This window comes from Octodon degus, unplaced genomic scaffold, assembly GCF_000260255.1.
Source record: "Octodon degus isolate 3935 unplaced genomic scaffold, OctDeg1.0 scaffold00020, whole genome shotgun sequence".
Lineage (NCBI taxonomy): Eukaryota > Metazoa > Chordata > Mammalia > Rodentia > Octodontidae > Octodon > Octodon degus.
The window spans coordinates 16,184,027-16,200,395 of record NW_004524596.1 but is presented as its reverse complement, the minus strand read 5'-3'; the positions used below and the strand labels follow the sequence as shown (position 1 = coordinate 16,200,395).

The window sequence follows — 16,369 nt, the reverse complement described above, 5'->3', positions numbered from 1 at the left end:
CAGTCTCTCGTGCTGTTTCCATGTGAGTTTTCTTGGAGTCTGAGCACATCAAGCCACCACGCTGGTGGCGACAGCTTGTCCTCCTCCTCCCTCCCTCCTCTTTCCGTCCTTTCCCACCCTCACCTCCTCTCTGCTGCTTCCAGACTCAGAGGCTGGGTGTAGACACAGGCGTCAGGACGGAGGGCCACAGCTTGCTTGGTGACTGGCCGTCTCCAGTGTCATCTCTCAGCACGCTTCCACCATCTACCACCGCACAGAGCTACCTGTCTCGGGCTCACAGGCTTAGAATTCTTTTAAAAGCCTATTATTTTCAAAATTCAACAAGTTAAAAATCGGTGGCTCCTTTGTCTTTTCATTGTGACAAAACCCACAGGCAGTTTAGCAGCTCCACCATTTTAAAGTTTACAGTTCAGAGGTGTTGGGTAGCTTCATAATATTGTGCCATTCCACCACCCTCATCTCTGAAACGCTCTCCATCCTGTAAACCTGAAGCTCTGTCCCCAGCCTCTGGTGGCCACCATTCTACTACCTGTAACTTCCTGTCTCTGAGTAGCTCACGGAAGTGGAATCTCACAGATATGTAGAGATCTGGGACCACTGGGTAGCTCCACCTTTGGGTTTTCCATGGAAGCTGTGAAGCAGGGCTGGGAAAGAGCTCGGCGGCATAAGTGCCTGCCTGGCAAGCGCGAGGTCTTGAGTGTGAGCTCCAGTACCAAAAGAAAAAACAACAGCAGCAAATCAAAACTATAATAGCTGAAACATTTCACATTCCCAGTCTTGGTGTACAGGGGTCCCAGTGTCCCCACATCCTCACCAGCACCATGACTGTTTCGGGTGGTAGCCAGTCTCCACCCTAAGGAGAGGGGTCGCCTCATCTGATTTGTACCTCCCGTGCTGAGTGTAGGCCGTCCTGGCCTCTGCGCGTCTTCCACAGAGGACGTCTGCCCATGCCCCTTGCCCACTCTTTAATCCATGCGCGTCATAAGGCTGAGTTTTAGGAGTTCGGGGCATATTCTGGGGGCCTGCCTCTTATCAGATGTGCGGCGTATGATGTGTGTGGCATGGTCTGCGAATACTTGCTCCCACTTCTCTGGGTGTGTTTTACACTGCTGATAGTGCCATTAGCTGAATGCAGCTTATTTTCATTTTTTTTTTGTATTTTAGAGAAGGGTCTACAGGGTGTTCAGGGTCTCACTACTAGATCGGACTTGGAGTGATCCACCTGTTCACAGACTCCCAAGAGCCCAGGTGTATGCACGTGGGGCCCAGTTCAGGAAGCTGTAGTGGCCCCAGAGCCCTAACAAAGGATGAGAATCCTAGATGGGGATGTGGAGGGCATGGGGAGCTTTGGCAAGGTGTGCAGACAGCGTCTCTTAGGGCAGGCGGGCAGGGGTGAGTTTCAGCAGGAGTTCTAGAAAGATGTCTTGCAGGGTATGGCGTGGATATGGGAAGCCATGGCTTTGTGAAGCCACAGGAAACCTGGTGACCTTAAAGCCGGAGAGAGGGGCTGGGGAGTTGGCTCAGTGGCATAAATGCCTGCCTAGCAAGCATAGGGTTCTGAGTTCAATCCCTGGTGATAGGGAAAGAAAAAAAAAAAGCAGAAGGGAGGAGAAAGAGGAGGGAGGCCAGCCCCAAATGTGCAGTGCTCAGCTCAGACAGAAGGTGCCTGGTGGAGAGGAGAGAAGGGAAGTCATGCCCAGTGCAACACAGCCAGCCTCCTGGGGGCCTGTGTGTGCCCGGCAGCTCTAGGCCTCCCAGGGGGCGGGTTAGTGATGTGTGGACTCCTGAGGTGATGCCAGGCCTGGCACGAGCAGGAGAGAGGGGCTTGCAGTTGCCCCTGGAGCCACGCTGTGACCTCCTGTGGTGCCGGTGCTACCTCTCCGGGCCCGTGTCCCGTGCCCGCCCAATTCCCACCACTGTATAGAACCTCTGCCTGGAGGCCTGTGCCAGGGGCTCAATGGTGGTGCAAGGGTTGGATGTCGCCGCCCCTGAGCCCAGGCAGGCTGTGGAGCTGGAGCGCCGTCAGGACAGAACGGCACGGAGGCCCTGTCTCTGCCGTTGGAAGCCTGCAGCTATCTCTGGATCCCAGAGCTCTGGCTTGCAGAGATGCGCCCACTTGTTTTGCTTCTTACCTCCCAGCTCCCAGCGGCTGCTCTCCATTGCCTCCCCTGCTCATGGCTTCTGCTGAGCCTCTGCTCCCCATCCCAGTGGCTTCCCTCCTCCTCTGTTGCCCCATTATATCTCTTCAGCCGCCAGCAATGGGGCTGCTTCGAAAGGCAGAAAGGAGAAACTGTCCAGATTAAAGGAGACAAAAGAGACTCACAGCTAAGCGAACCATGGGATCCTGGCTGCAGGAAAACAGTGCCATAAAGGCTGCCAGGGACCAGTTAGTGGGAGGACAGATGGAAGAGCTCGCCAAGAGCATCACTTCAGAGTTAAATTCCTTACCGGTTAACTGTGCCATGGTTGGTTGTAAGAGCAACCTCTGCTCTTGGTGAAGCACTGACGCCTTACGGGGTACAGGGCCTGCCTTATGCACATTCCCAAATGGTTTGGAAGCAAAGAACATGTGCTAAAGAAATCCATGGGATGACTTCCAGCCAACTCCAAAGAGAGTCAGGAAGACAGCGGGCTCAGCCCCCAGCTGTGGTGGCATCCCGTGTGGGGGCGGCCCAGGTGTCTCCTCGGCTGTGAGCCAGCGTGAAATGAAACACGCGGTGGTTCTGGAATCCACCATGGCGCTGTTAGCCCGGCCAGGGCGCCAGCATCCACAGTGCCCCTGCTCAGGCTTCCTCCAAGAGCAAACGGCAGTGGTCTTTGTCTCTGCCCCCAGAACTGGTGAGCTGGTGCTCTGCTTGAGAAGGTGGCAGTGGACGAAGCGCATGCCAAGTTAGCGGTGAGTGGAGGCACCATGAGCTTGTCATCTTCCTCGGGAACACCGACCTCCTGACGGGCCACCAGAGGAGTGGGCAGCAACATGCACTGTGAGCCAAACGCCACGCTGGGTGGGCCAGCAGCTCCAGGCTAGTCACTGTGATCTTCATTGCAGGGCACAGGCCAGGCCAGGAGCCCCCAGGGATACCCCATAAGGCAGGGAGGGAGAAGGAAGGGTGTTTAAGGGGTGTGGTCTGCAGAGAAGGGGTGGGGCAGGAAGGTCGTGGCTGCTACCTTCCCAGAACTCCATTCTGCGTCCCAATTGTGGGACTGAAGCAGGGCAACACTCTCCAAGGGAAGTCAGTGGACAGGTTGCCCAGGGACCCATGCAAAGCTGAGCGGGGCCAGGTGGATCCTTTTACTCAATAATAAGCCCAGGGGCCAGGTGTGGTGGCGCACACTTATGATCTGAGCTACTTGGGTGGCTGAGGCAAGAGGATTGCAAGCTTAAGACCAGCCTGGGCAACTTCCTGAGAATCTGTCTCAAGATAAATGAAAAGGGTAGGGTGTGCAGTTCAGTGGCCGAGCGCTTGCTCATCATGTCTGAGGGCCTGGGTCCATCCGCTCAGTACCTCCCACACCTCAATTGCTCAGAGGGGAATGGCCACAGTGCTGCAGGTGGTCAGTCGGCGGGCAAGGTTGCAGAGCCAGAGTGGCACTGACCAGAGACCTAGGACAACATCTGAGTGAGCAAAGCCACAGCAGGGAGAGCAGGACACTGCAGGCAAAGGAGACAAGAAATTGCTTGCACGTGTTGAGCTTTTACAATGGCCAGGCACTGCTCTAGGATTCTAGCATGTTTTTCTCATAAAAATCATAACCCACAAAGCAGACACCATTCTGTCATTCTTTTTATAGATGAGAAAGAGGCAGAGAAGAGGTTAAGCGAGTGCTCAAAGCCACACAGCCGGTCTGGTAGAGCTGGGCCTTCCGGCTCCTGCAGCGACTGTGGTATCACTCTGCTGTCCCCGTCGAGACATGTGGGCGTTTTCTGTGGTTATCTTGGCCAGGCCTGAGCTGAGCTGCTGCTCTAGCAATCTGGGGAGCTTCTTATCCTCCTGTGGTTTACTTTCAGTAAAGGGTCTCTGGTTTTTGTTTTTTTTTTTCAACAAAAGGCAGCTGTTTAAAATTTGAGAGACTGAGCGTGGTGATGTGCCTGTAATCCCAGCTCTTGGGAGGCTGTAAACAGGCGGATCACTATGAGTCGGACCTAGTAGTGAGACCCTGAACACCCTGTAGACCCTTCCCTAAAATACAATCAATCAATCAATCAATCAATCAATCAATCAATCAATCGAAGGGGACAGGCAGGACCCTCCCTGGCCTCCCACTTCCACGGCTGGGCTCTTGGGTGGCTCAAGTGAGGCCCCCGGGGCTGCGGGCTGTCATCAGTCACTGGCAACATGCGCTGGGCGAGCAGGAGGCTGGGTTAGCTGGAAGCTTCCCAAGGCCAAGAAGTATCAGTGGTGACGACAGCTGGGTGGGGGTGGGGGACAGGGCAACAATGAGTGCTTTGGTACCAGAAGGAGTTTGGGTGGTGGTGGCTGAAATTCCATTCATATTTCTGCCTGCAGATAAACGCCACTGCTGCCCACATGCACAGTGCGGGGCGTGCCCTGGAGGCCCAGGGAGGTGACAGAGCAGCCCTGTCTTGTCCCTAGACCCAGGAATTCTACGTGGAGCTGGCTCCCTGCTCCCTGCTGCCACTTCATGCATGAGCCTTGGATCTGCAGATGGAAATGGGGTCAGGACGTGCTTGGGCTCAGCACTCTCCGCTGCTTGCCTTTCCTTGGTCTGCTCAAGGTCAGCTGGCCCCAACCCCTTGCCCACCAGGAGCAGGAAGGCTGAGCTTCCACATTCAGCGGTGCCTCAGGGTGTGGGGCTGCAGCAGCAGGTGATCTCCTGGGGCTCACAAAAAACAGAACTTGTCATACTTCAGTCGCTGTAAATAGTGGATGCACAGACACGTGTGCTAGTATGAGGTAGGACTTCTCTATGCAGGCAAGCTGCTATGGGCTTCCAGAGAGGGGCCATACGGATGTGACCTGAACCCCAACAGGGGCTTCTCTGGGGCTGATGTGCTCCAGTGGCAATGCCCGAGGTCACCTCCTGTTTGGACAGTGAGTCATGCATGGGTGTCCTTCCACACTGCTCTGCAGGCAGCTGAAGGCCACAGCCAGTGCTGCCCAGAGCCCCCTGCCATCTCCCGCTGGACTCCAGGCCTCGCCCTCCACTGGGCAATGTCTTCCAGCAGAACTCTGAGTTCAGAGTGCCTAGCTCTCTGCTTCCACTGGCTGGGGCTTGGGTCTGGGCCCTCTCAGCCTCTCCACAGCCAGCTCAGGACAGAACGAATGAACACGCTGCTCAAGAGTGCTGTTTCCCCCTCCGGGGTCTCTTTATTCAGTCTGAAGATCATGGTCAGCAATGTGGCCCAACCCCTGGGGCTCCACAGAGTGAGTGGCAAGTGGCTCACGCTTTATGCCTTTCCTCCCCAGAACTGACTCCCAACAGCACTGAGCACCCCAAGGCGATAAGAGCATTTGCATTCTTTGTCCTGAGAGAATTTCAGAAAAATATAGATCTCTATCAAATATATATATATATATTTATATATCCACATATGCAGGATCCTTTACCCAAGAGGCAAAGGACAGTGCCCACTGCTGCGGTGGCCAGGGGAGCCAGCTCTCAGGCGAGAGACCTCGATACTGCAGGTCTTCCCACCGCCGTCGGCCTCTGAGGGAGCAGTCACAGTGCAGCGGCCAGGCCAGGCCTTCTCCCACTCCAAGTGAGCTCTTGGACTAAGTCAAACCAGAGGGGAGCTTTCCGCCAGGCTCTAGGAACTGACTCCTGGGGTCAGGAGTCTAAGTGTGGGGTAGTAGGTGGCGGTGGATAGGGAACATGGTCGACCCCATGGCCTGCTCAAGCCTAGAGAGGGGGCTGCTTGGTAGTCACCAATCACAGCTCCTGAGCCCCATGAGGCCCAGTTCACCCCAAAACCCCAAGGTTTTGGGGATAGTCCTAGGGGCTGTCCTCTCCAAGTTATCAGCGCCAGAGGGACCTGCCTTTAGGAAAGGGCTTGAAGGAGTGGACTTAGGCATTGGAAATGGCTGTGTCCAGAGCTGCTTTTGTATCCTGTGGCCTTTAGGGACCACCAGCCTAGGGCCTGTGGAGACCAGTGGTGTGGATCCTCTGTAGGTGGATCAGGCAGGGGCAAAGGGAAGTATTAAGGCCAATGTCCAGTGCCCCTGGCTAGACAGCAGAGGCCCAAAGATACTTGGTGGCAGACTAGAAGGGTACCAGGGCTCCACTGGCCTCTAGACACACGGGTGGGGCGAGGCGAGGCATCACTGGTGATTACAGAGCTGAGAGGAACCTGGGGTGCACTGCTTTCCCTGAGCCAGTAGCGTGCTGAGCAGGACCTAGGGGACGGCAGAGTGGGGCCCCAGCGCCCAGGGCTGGGGGTGGGCAGCCGTAAACCCATCAGCAACACAACAGCCACAAGGCAGTCACTGGGGGTCCAAGCAGTCTGCCTCCCAAGGCCCTGGGAAAGAATGGGGGAAAGCTCGAGTTGGCCAAGGGTGGTTCGTGGGGCTCATCTCTTCTGGGGCAGTGGCTCTGGACTAGAATCTATCCAAAGCCAGGAGACCCAGGTGTCAGGGATGCCAAGGGAGGGGCTTGGGGCCAGGTACCTAAGACACACAGACCTTGGCGCATCACCCTTGCCCACAAACTCCATAGCGCTCAAGTCCCAGGGAGCAAGGAATGTGCTTTGGTGTAAATCCTGTCCACCCCACTCCAGAGGACAGGTGCAGGCAGGGAGGGCCTGGAGAGGGGAGAACTGGCCGCAGCTTGCAGGAGAGGTCATGCCTGCTGCACTTGAGGCCCATGTCTGAATGCTGTTGCCCCCACCCACTGCTTCAGGGGCTCAGAGCTCCCTGGGGATGATGCAGAAGGGCACCACGGGGCTGCTGGCCTCTAGCTCCAGGGCGGTGAGGAAGCAGTCGGCGGCAGCCTCGGCCTGGCCCTGGGCCTGCAGCACCTCGCCCAGGCCCTGCCAGGCCTCATGGCACGTGCTCTGCCTCTCCACGGCATCCCGTAGCACCTTCTGTGCCAGGCTCTTGTGGCCCAGCTGGCTCAGCATCAGACCCTGAGGACCAAGCAAAGGGCAGGGTTAACGTGGGCACCCTTGGACAGAGCACCCCAGTAACTGGGGCCAGGAACAGGTGGCTCGCCGGCTGCCACTAGCCAGAGGCCCTGTGTCCTGTTTGATGCTGTCAAGCTTTTACTTAAACAAGGGCTGTCTGTCCCCTCCTCAGCCTGCTTCTTTGCCAGCCTCCCAGACTGCTCCCAACAGACTCTGCTCCTCCTAGCTCAATGGACCAGGCTTCCAGGTCCACATTCTGCTTTTAGCTTGTTCATCTAGGGGCCCTGGGAAAGCCACCACCCTGTGGCTCTGGGCTGCCTCACAGCAGTAAAATCATAGCACCTCCTCTAAGGCTCTGTGAAGTTGAAATGAGTCAGTGAATGTAAGCACTTGAAGAGAGTGGCAACAGCCCTTGCTGCCCAAAGCACAGGGCTGCCTTCACCCCACGATGCCTGAGACCAGTTGTCCCTGCCCAGGCTGTGGCCCAGCATCTGAAGGGCGAGACCTGGGAGGCCTACATCAAGCAGCAGCCGAGTGCCACCAAGAGGTGAGAGTCGCCAGACAGCGCCCAGGACAGTGCCAGCTGCAGGGCCTGCGGGGCTCAGTGCCTGGGTCTGGGCTGCGAGCAGGCAGGAAGCGCAGCCCTTCAGTTTGGCTCAGACGACCATTTCTCAGAGATGGAGGCAGTTCCAGGCGCTGCCACCAAAAGGGGATGGGGTGTGAACTGGCACCCTGGCCTCCGTAGATCCTCTTCCACACCCACTGGGCAGGGAGTAGGGGACAAGTGGGGAGCAGCAGAGGGTTCCAGAAAGGCTGCTGCACACCATCCTCTCAGTCTCTGCCCTACCCCTTAAGGCAGTATTGGGGGTGGGTCCTGCTGCTGCTGCTGCTGCTTTATTTCAAAGGTGAAGGCCCGACACCAACTTTCAGGGTGCACGTGGGTGCTGGGCACTTCCTTTTCCATGCCTGGAGCCCCCTCCAGTGTCCGCCCACGGGTGGCCATGTCCATTTTTAGCTGGATCACTGTCCTCCTCCTTGAGCACCCAGAGTGAGGCCCTGTGTTGCTATGGAGACATACTGGGAAAGAGGCACATGCTGATTTCACAGAGTCCTCAGAGAGCTTGGGAGGCAGCCAATTAGGCGAGAGAGGACCACGCACTCGGAAAGCCACGGGAGAGCACGCTCTCTGTAGACGCAGGCTCCACGGCTGGGCAGGAAGAGGAGCTGGACCCACGGGGTCACTGTGCCGAAGCTCAGGGGCAGGGACCGGCAGGGAGTGGAGGGCAGCCTGGCAGCCTGAGCAGCCAGCCACCTCTGGCCAGAGGCACACCCTGCTCACTCAGGGCTGCCCAGGGTGGGGGTGGAGCCCGTCTGGCCAGCAGGGCCCCAGGCCAAGCTGCTCGGCCCCTGCAGCCTGAGTGCCAGTCCCTAGCAGCACACAGTGGAACAGGGCACACAGGGAGGAGGGTGGGCCGGCGGCTGCCTGACACTCAAATTAAGCACCAGAAATGGAAGGCTGGAGGCCTGAGTCTGCCCATGTGGGGCAGCAGAGGAGACAGTGGCTCTGAGCTCTCTCTCTGGAGCGTCCTTCCACGTGAGACTTTTGTTGGACAAAAGGAGTCTGAAAGCCATGGTCTTTGCCGGACTGGCTGCGTGCATGTGCACGATGGGGCAGGCTCTTCTGGGTTCCCGGGGAGCAGAGCCAGGCCCCAGTTCCTGCTGATAGGTATTGCGACCACGGCAGGCGGCTGCCCGCTGAGCTGAGGCTTCCTCATCTATGACCAGGGGTGGTCCAGCCTAGGTGTGCTGGGCTGCAGCGAGGATTCTGCAGCCTGGGCACACAGTGGGCATATGGCAAGTGGCAGCTTCTCCAGGAGGGCAGAGGAAGGAATGGTGACTATGGGCTGCACCCTGAGGTGCTGACCTGGAAGCTTGAAAGGAGACCCTGGCAGGGCCGGGCCAGGCGAGGCCCCAAGGCCCAGGGCCTGTAACAGGATCTGCTGCCACCTGCCCCCAACACCATACGTGTTTGTTTGGTAGCAACTCAGAGCTGTTTGCTGCCTGACAACTGGGCAGGTCCCAATCCCAGCGAGACACAAGGTCTCACCCGCTCTGCAGCAGCTCCTCCGCTCCCGCCTGGCACCCTACCCACCATCTTGGTCAACAGCGGATCACAGTGCCACCTACATGTCCCTACTAAAACTTCCTGTCCCTCATCTGCTGCATAAGGAGACCAAGCCCACTTAGACTGTTCCTCATCCCCAGGGGCTAGAGTTCATGGCAGGCGGCCACAGAACATACAAGGGGCACCTGGATGGTTACTGCCATCAACAGGGTCTTAGGGAGGGCGGAACTGTAAGAGAAGACTCTGGAAATTCCCACCTCCATCTGCTCCTTCCCACGCTCCTGGCTCTCAGGGTGGGCGTGCCTGATCCCAGGTCACCCACCTTCTCTGGAAACCTTTCCTGAGAACAACAGCGCTGGCTCACAACCCCCTCGAGGTTGTGCACTGGTACGTTGCCTGACCTGCATCTGTGCAAGGGACAGGGCTTGGGTCGCCTGCCTGGTTTTCTTTTCTCCAGCAGAGAGCAGCTCAACAGGGCCAGGATGAGAAGGTCCCAGGCTCAGAGCTGGGGACACAAGAGCTTCCTGTCCTGGACTGCTGGCTGGGGATGCGGCCCACAAGCCTGGCCTCTGAGGACCATCAGTGTGGGCAGTCTCAGGCCTGGTCTTCAGGTCTGCATGGAGATGCCAAGTGGGAACCTCCCTTTTGGGAGCCAGATTCCCTGTGGGGTGACAATCTGAGTGGGGAGGAAGGGGAAAGGGCCTTGCTGTCTGTTTTCAGAAGAGACACTGAACACTACTGTCCTCTCTGAGTGCCTGAGGATGCGCCCCAGAGAGAAGGGACAGTAGGAAGCCTGGGGGGGCTAAGCCTCTTTTGCCTTCTTGGGGAGCCTATCCTGGCCAGGCCAGCTGCGGCCAGGCAAATTCTCCTCCCATCTCTCCTTAGTATTTATAGAAGCTATTTTGAGAATTTTCTTTCTGAGCTCAAGGCACATTCCTGGGATTCTGTAACAGCCTTTCCAGCTGGGAAGCTGCTCCAGGCTGCTGGGGCTCGGCCCGGGAAGCCAGCCCCAGGTTGGGCAAGGAGGCTGCCCTCGAGCAGGGCCATACCAGGCATCTCAGCATCTCTGTCCTGCCTGCCGGGGCATTTGGTCCTCCTACCACACTCCCCTCTGGGCAGGGTGACTCCCTCACTCCATACCCTGAGCCCCCTGGGCTCTCAAGGAGGCCATGGCTGAGGTCCCTGACCCTGTGGGAATCTGGCCCAGGAGGGGTCTCCTGGCGTAGCACGTGGCTCTGTTGCTATGGCCAAGCCCACACCTTCCCTTCCTCTCTCTGAGTGCTCCAGAGGTGAGCTGTCTGACGTGGCTGTCTTTCTGCAGAGAACAGGGTGACCAGGGCGGGTTATATTCTAAGGGACTCGAGAGCCTGAGAACCCATTCTGTCAGCCACCCTGAGACGGGCTGAGCCTGAAGCCCTTCTGGGCTGGTTTTGGGTTCTGGGTTGGCTGGTGGCCTGCCCACGTGGGAACATGGTCTGCTCAGCGCTGGGTCAGGAGGCTGTAGCTGGGCCCCTGGGTCCTGGGCTCTAGAAGAGAGCCCTCTGTGTTGGGGAAAAGGGAGCCCCATCTCGGAGCCCAAGGCTGAGGCTAAGGTCTCTGTACACAAAACGGATTCTGGAGCTTAGTTTCTAGCGGTGGCTGCTCCTTTTCACATCACCCTTTGCAGTGTCCTTCCCCACCCCTGGCTGGCGCTCTAAACTTTGATGAAGAGCCAAACCTAGAGAATTAAGATGCTACCTGCTAAATAATCTTTCTTTAGATTCCTGGAACTCACAACACCCGGTGACCTTCACATGACACCAGAATGTGTGACCCCTCCCAGCTCTGCGCTGGTGCACCGACTGGCACAATGCCCATCACATGCCCAGATGCATCACTTGTAGGAAGGTGCTGTGTGTCTCAAGATGCACGGGCACCAGCCCAGGGGCTCCAGGGTGACCACCACGTTCCGGGCAGGAATGAGAGGTCTGTCCGATGGTGAGACCTTGCCACACCAGCCTTCCTGCTGCACCTGCCCGCACCCCCTTTCTGGCGCATAACGGTTCTTGCCCTCGCATGTACCTGAGGTCCCCAGACAGCTGTCTCCCTTTTCTCAGGGCGCCAGCCTTGAATAACCCTGGTTCACTTCCCACATCTCATTTGCCGAGTACGGCAGTTGCAAGACTTCTCAGCACCCGCAAATTAAGCCGGTGGTGCCTCTGTTAGCAGTTCGACCTGAAGCTGTGCCAGGCTTCAGACCCCACGCTGCGCACCTCCTCAGCAGAGCAGCCTGAGGCTCCCAGGGGTGCCCGCCAGGTCAGGCTCAGGGTACGAGATGGGGCAGCGTTGGCCCCAGGGTAAGGGAGGTAAGGAGGGATTGTGAACCCTGGCAAGAGCCACGCTGGGGGTCACAGCTTGTACTCCCCCCATGGCAAGTCCACAGAATTCTCCACCACATACTTCTCCGCCAGGGAGTGTGTGGCAGTATTTAGTGGTGAGGGGTGAAAAGGATTCACAGTAGAATCAGCTCACCAAGAGGCCTAATGGCCAAGACACAGCCGTTGAACTTGCTGCCAATGGGAAGAAGTACTGCACACGGCTGGAGCAGTGCAACGTTCACTTCCACAGTCTCCCACTCTTTACACATACACACACACACACACACGCACGTGTGCGTGCATGTGCACATGCACCCATGAACGCACGCATGAACACCACATGAGCACAAGGCGAGACTTCTGGGCCCCTGCACACCTCCCTGCTGCTGCCTTGGCCTCACCAAGGTGAGGGGCAGCAAGACAAGGCCTTGGCCCCCGAGCACAAGTCGGCCTGGCCTTGCGCTGTGCACTCTGGGCCCACGCACAAGGCAGCTACGAGCTGCGGCCTGCACACCACGCCGAGGCCAGGCCTTTCTGGCAGGCTCGGCAATGGCTGGGCCGTTCCTCCGCAATGAGCCTCTGTGGCTAGGATTAGGGCTTCTGCTTCCCTCAGCAAGCCAAAAGCACCTGAACAGGGCCCGAGATCCACATTTCAAAGTGAAGATGAAGGGGCTGGTGAGATGGCTCAGCGGTCTAAAGCTCCTACTTAGGCTGCTTCAACAGAGCAGTCAGGCTCAGGTTGCTGTGGTTCGATCCCCACAACACAAGACAGCCAGTCATGCCTTGTAGGCATTCGGCGCAAAAAAAAAACAAAAAAAACACAACAACAAAAAACAAACAAAAAAAAATAAAGCTCCTACTTGGAACAAGCTTAGCAAAGCCCAGGGACCGCGGTTCAATCCCCAGCACCACATGCCAGCCAGCCCCGCCCCCTGGTGGGCTGAGCTGGCCACACACACACACACAAAAAAAATTAAAAAAAAAAAAAAAAAGTGAAGATGAAAATGATGCTAGCTGCTGTCCCATCAGCTTACAGCACTACTTAGCACAATTCTATCAGCCCTGGGCCCTGCCACCAGAATCACCATTTTATAGCCGAGAACAATGAGCCTAAAGGTTCAGGAACCAGGACAAAGCAGGCGCAGGTGGACTCAAAGGCCCTGCTACAGCGGGGGGGGGGGGGGGGGTAGGGGGTCCCTCCCCAGAGCAAGCTCTAGTACTGGGGTCCCGGAAAACATCCCAGTTAGCTAACCCTAGAAGCAATCCAAGGGCAGCCCACTGAGGCCCCTGCCCTGTCCCTCAGCACCATGCTGGGCATCAGTGCCACCTTGCAGCATGGAGCCACAGACCGCCCCCACCCCCGCAGTGGAGTCTGGCACACACACTGCTGGGCACAAGAGGGGCTCAGGCCCCTCGGCATCAACCTTCGTGCTAACGGTGACAGAAATGCCCAATGTTGACCTCTCCTTCCCCAGTATTCAGCTCCTTTGAGTCCTTCGAGTTCACAATTATCCACACTTACAGAAGCAGGCGCTGGCCCAGTAAGGGAAGTCGTACCCACACCCCTCCATGGCGTGAAGGCAGGCAGCACTGTCTGTCTGTCCCAGGCCTCTTACTCCTTGGGTCCCACTGAAGAGTCTACCTCTCTGGCCTCACAGACTTGGTCCTTTCTGCTGGGACCAGGCAGCACCTGAAAGCCCCACCCGGCCCCGGTCTTCGGCGATCAGGCGTCTCCCTGGAGAGCTTCTGGTAGGGGAGCGAGGGTTCATGTGGCACACTGTGCCAAGGTGTGACGGTGTCCTAAGCCTTCTGAAGGACAAGGCAGGCATGTCACACTGGGAACGGGAGGAAAACAATGAGGGGAGCATGTTCATCACCATGGTGGCATCAAGACAGCCAGATGTGACAGCGGCAGGTGCCCTGCCTTTTCAGGGGGCTGTCATGTGGCCAGGGCTGCCTCAGAAACTGCCACCCAGGGTTATTTCACAAGAGCCGAAGCTTGCGCAGGGTGGCCCCCTGCTATAATGTGGTACCTGAGAAAGACAGACTGTGGGAGACCCTGCAGTTTGCCCCCCAGACGGAAGCATGAAGCCTTGTCCGTCCAGAGCCCGTCTGTGGAAGAGGGGGCAAGTGCAACCCACAAGCACCTCGCTGGCTCGCTCACGCCCGAGGGCTTCAAGCTGTGCCCGGCTCTACAGTGTGTACTCTCCCTAGCCAAGTGGAGGCCTGGGTTGGGACCTTCTATGGTGGCAGTGAAAGGTGGCAGAATGTGCCATCCCAACAGTCCCTTGCAAGAGGACTGTTTTGAGTTCATAACAATCAAAAAGAGGCAGGTCCAAGAGAAGCTCTCGTTCTCCCCCCTTACCTAAAAGCAGCCATGTGCACTTTCCAAGGGAGGATGGAAGTGACAGGCATGGATGATGGCGCTGGGCACCCCTCTGCCCAGGGATGGCCCCCAGGGAAGCCACAGCGTCACCTCCACTTATCTGCCTGCCATGCTCTGCCTCCTCTGGAGACTTGGTCACTTGCTTTGGTCCGTTCCTTCTCTATAACTATCTAATTCTTGGGCGAAGATGCTGTCTGAGTGGGGCTGCATGCTACCATGAGTGCCACTCACAGTCGTGTACGTGCACGTTAACACGCCCAACACTGTCTCTTGGCCATCTCTTTATTGCAGGGGTCGGGCTCAGGAACTCAGAAGAAGAAAGGGAAAGATAGCGCTCCTTCTCTGCTCTGGGGACCACCGCACACCCACAGGTGGTGCTCATTTCCACCTGTGAGCACCAGACTGTCCCACTGTGCTCAGATGACCTCCAAGAGGGCCCTCCCAGGATACCCAGTGACATGTCCATCGGTCCCTGCCTTGGTGCCTGGCATCTTGTCCCTTGTGGGAAGTGACAGGGAAGAAAGGGGCATGGACACAACAGTGGCTGCCTCAGACAAGCCCTTGGGCTCCTTCCAATGGGGTGACTCCCCTGCTGATCTTGGTGGGGACCCAGGTGGGCAGGTAAGGGTCAGATGTCCCCTTTCTTCACCTGCCATCTGCCAGTGAACTGTGGCTTGACTGCCCTAGAGGAGGAGGCTTCAGGTGGCCCGGCAGACTGTCAGGACCTGTGCCTGGTCATGATTTCCATCTGTAGAGAGCACTGTCAGCCTCTCGGCAGTCTCCAGCCAAGAGCCCACAGGACCAGCGCTTGATGGACAATCTGTGGACCCTGCAGCAGTGAGAATGGCCCAGGGTCTGGTAGCAGAGCTTAAGCTGGGCCTAGGGCAGAGCTGGGGCCAGGCTGACATCTCCCATGGTACCCAGGACAAGGCAGGCAGAGAACCTGCACTTGGGCCAGAGTTCCTATTCTCAGAAAGGCCTGCAGCTTGGCTCCTGAAAGCAAAGCCTTCCCCTCCTGTGGGCTTGCGTTAGCTCTGGCACCTCCCAGGCGCACCCTACAGACAACACTGGTAACACTTTACCCTGCTCCATCCAGACCCCAGGGAGTGGGGTTCACCCATGACCTTGAAGGGCCCCAGGGAAGGATTCAAGTGCTTCCAGCCCAGGGCTGCGGGTGCTGGGCTCCCAGGGGAGAGGCAGCCCTTCTTCCCCACTTATCCTCAGGGGCCAGAGTCCTCATGAAGATGCAAGAGGGTGGCAAGGCTAGGATTTTCCTCCGTGCCTTGGCAGTGGCACTGTAGGGAGATGCGGGTTCTCTCTGGGTAAGTTGCCAAGGATTTACCAATTCCAGAGTTCACAGAGCTGAGACAGCTAATTGTCTCTCACTGCCTGCTGACTACTTTTACAATGACGCCCCTGGACATAAATGTCAAGCTGCCTTGGACTGCCTGGTAGTGGGTCCCATCATGTCACACCACGTGAAAAGGTCCTAGGGTCACAGCTATGCTAGGAGTGAAAGTGACTGCTTAGCGATGTCTCACTGGGAGGGAGTGGAGCGCAGGGGCGCGCATGCAGCTCTGCGCCCTTCGCTACTGCGTCGCAGGCGCTCACACACATCTGTGGTCAGAAGGCCACTATCATCCATTCACCAAAGGAGAGGGGTGCTACCTTCCCACTAGCATGGATGCTAAGTGTTTTCCCAAGTCACCAGCGTGCATCAGGGTCAGAGCCAGGATTAGATCCCAGACATCCTGAATCCTGGGCAAGAACATGGAAGACGCTCAGACAGGGGAACACCTGGGATCATTACGCAGTGTCCAGATGTCCTCAGGAAAGTATACTTGGTAAGTATTCCCCAGGCTTGCAATTTGCTCTGTGCATATGTGTGGGAGGCTGGCAGAAACAAAGCATGTGGAAAGGCGACAGGCTGCCCACGCAGGAGCTGACTGGCCCTCTGGTTGCCGGTGACTTTACAAGGGGGCAGGCCTGGCGTTGGCTCGCTCCATTTCATCAAGCTGGCAAGGCACCCCAGGAAGAGAAAAGGGACCATTTCAGTAACATCTGCAGGGAGCACTCTCCACAGCCTTTGGTTGCCATGGAAACCCACCCTTGGAAACTGCTTCAATTTCGGGAAAATAGCTACAAACAATAATAAGCATAAATGAAAAATGGTACACTATTAATTCAAAGCTGTACTTGTTATTGGATTTTCTAGGGTTTTTAGGGCCCAGGCTGCGGACTCATAACCGTGCACACAGAGGCAGGCAGACAGCTCTGCCTGGCTGAGGGCCTGATGGCCGCCCACAGCCTCCCTTCCTCCACTCTTTATCAAGTTTCTGGACGTGACCTGTGGTGAGGCATCTGTCAGAGAAGCTAATATCTGAACTCTGGGAGCAAAGAGGATGTGCCTTGTAGAAACA

General features: G+C 57.1%; 1 protein-coding gene and 1 long non-coding RNA gene across 2 annotated transcripts in view; one reads left to right on the top strand and one right to left on the bottom strand.

The window, feature by feature from the left end:
• The first annotated feature begins 6,301 nt into the window (after nt 1-6,301).
• LOC111815708 lies at nt 6,302-14,833 on the top strand. Its single transcript, XR_002820357.1, has 3 exons — nt 6,302-6,371; nt 7,629-7,634; nt 14,823-14,833. It is a non-coding gene; the product is annotated as an uncharacterized LOC111815708 (long non-coding RNA).
• Nucleotides 6,368-16,369, bottom strand: part of Ttc7a (tetratricopeptide repeat domain 7A) — a 99,529-nt gene continuing 89,527 nt past the window's right edge. The window contains exon 18 of the mRNA XM_023711188.1: nt 6,368-7,084. Within this exon, the coding sequence (XP_023566956.1) occupies nt 6,863-7,084 (222 nt within the window). The 3' untranslated portion in view covers nt 6,368-6,862. The remainder of the gene's footprint in view (nt 7,085-16,369) is intronic.